Below are 2,162 nucleotides of genomic sequence, written 5' to 3'. Positions count from 1 at the left end.
TTGGGGTACCTTGGGAGGATGTTAGAAAGAAGGTTTCAAATGGAAATACCCCTGCAGTATTTCGAGTCGATTTGGAAACACATGTGAGGTTCAAGAATGGGATATGGAAGACAAAAAGGCACGAGTTAAGGTTAGAAGTTAATGTTACTGTTAATGACCATGGAGATGTCTATGGAGAATCGTTTGATGGTTTGAGGCTGCAAAGAGAACCTTGCGACGCCAAGAAAGCAACCCAGGCCCATACCCAGGCCCATACTCGAATGACTATTACTAAAGGAAAACAAATCGATTTACTACGATAAAGAGGCGAAGCAGCCGCAAAAGGAAGAACAAAGGAAAAATGGTGTTATCAAACCTTCCGGAAGAGATTCAGGTAGATATCTTTATCAAGTTACCAGTTAAATCCATTTTAGCTTGTAGGTGTGTATGTAGGGTCTGGCATTCCCTAATTGGTAAACATAACTTCGTTAAGACTCACCTTGATCATGCTATCCGAAACCCTAAACTCATGCTTCAATCTGTCGGCTTCAAAAAGTTTACAGGTAGTATGTTTCGTTCAATAGATTATGTTATAGAAGATATGTCGTCGACATCACCTACTGAATGTGCATCTGATGGAGCTATTCCAGTCGGTTATCTTATCCGAGATATGTTGAATGACTCGTTAGATATTCGGATACTGGGATCTTGTAATGGTTTGATTTGCATGGCTTTAAACTTGTACAAGGATATTTGTATTTGGAACCCATCAACCGGTGAATATAAGAAAATGCAAACTCCGTTTTGCGATCCATTGATATCACCGCTCTCTTTAATGCAAGATGAGTTTGGGTTTTGTTACGACTGCATTGGCGATGATTACAAGTTGGTAAGGATCTCTTACAAAGGAAGTTCCGATCAAGTTAATGTCTATAGTCTAGGCTCTAAGTCATGGAAAAGAATCCAAAACCCAAACCATTTCATGATTTTTACTAGTAAAATTAACACTGTTCATTTCTTGAATGGAGCTCTACATTGGATAGGATTTAACAACATCAGCACAATGTGTTCCAGAGTTGTAATCTCTTTCGATGCCAGTACCCAGAGATTTGTGGATATCTTATTCCCAAAAGAAGCACAACTAAGCTATATACGTGATTGTCTTGGGGTATTGGAAGACCGCCTTTCTTTAGGTATTTATCATAATCAGTGCATTGATGTTTGGTTGATGCAAGATTATGGAGTGACAGAATCTTGGAGTAAACGATTCAGTTTCAGTACCACAAATATAGTGATGAGTCACTTGAAGTTTCTATGGTCTTTTAAAAATGGTGAGCTTTTAATCAAAAATGGTTCTGACAACCTGTTATATGACCCCAAGAATGAAAAGTTCAAAGTCTTAAAAATCCAGGGAATGGATGATATTGATATGCAACGTAGCGTGCTGCTGAATTATGTAGAGAGTTTAGTTTCACCTAACTCGATCGATTAAGGTATCATTTCCAAAAAAATTCCTAGACAAGATATGCCATATCTATCAGATGGAACGCCAATTGATATTGTCTTCAATCAATTCGGACTTTGGGAGTAGCGGTAATTGATATTATGGAATGGAGCTTAGTTTCACCAAGATAATCCAAGTTAATGACAGAGGATGAGGTGAGATTTTCAAATGTTTACCGTATGGTTGGTTTAGTTACCCATCCTAACTGTAACATTTGTTTATACATATGAACATCAGGTCCATGAACATTTTTCAGTACCAAGCTGTTTGAGGTGCATCAAATTTACATTTGTGTACATTCGAATTACATTTTATTTTTATTTATTTATTTTCATAGAAAACTATTTCATTGCCAAATACAAGATTATTTCACCTCAGAGATTATTTTTTCAAGCAATTTAACTATTACTTTTGCACAAGTTATAGATGCACCATATTATTTTGAGAAAGATTTTTTAACACTACCAAGAGCAAGAGAGCGAATCATCAAGGGAGGAAAGTGTTTCGGTGAATAATGTAATTACACAATGGATATTCATTGGTGTTCCTTGAGGCGTTGGAGAAAACTGAAAGCCGGTAAACAAAAATACGTTAATTATAGCTTCTCCAAACCGGTAAACAAAAATACGTTAATTATAGCTTCTCGAAACAAGCTCCAAGAGCCTGGTTTGACAGTCGC

The 2,162-nt window shown here is 36.9% G+C and overlaps 1 protein-coding gene across 1 annotated transcript; it reads left to right on the top strand.

The window, feature by feature from the left end:
- Positions 1 to 340: 340 nt before the first annotated feature.
- Positions 341 to 1,471, top strand: LOC113274236 (F-box/kelch-repeat protein At3g06240-like). The gene has a single exon (XM_026523689.1). The coding sequence runs from the start codon at positions 341 to 343 to the stop codon at positions 1,469 to 1,471; it is 1,131 nt and encodes a 376-aa protein (XP_026379474.1).
- The last annotated feature ends 691 nt before the right edge of the window (positions 1,472 to 2,162 follow it).

The sequence above is a fragment of the Papaver somniferum genome, chromosome 1 (assembly GCF_003573695.1).
Source record: "Papaver somniferum cultivar HN1 chromosome 1, ASM357369v1, whole genome shotgun sequence".
Lineage (NCBI taxonomy): Eukaryota > Viridiplantae > Streptophyta > Magnoliopsida > Ranunculales > Papaveraceae > Papaver > Papaver somniferum.
The sequence above is the reverse complement of the archived record's forward strand: the minus strand, read 5'-3'. Positions and strand labels throughout refer to the sequence as shown.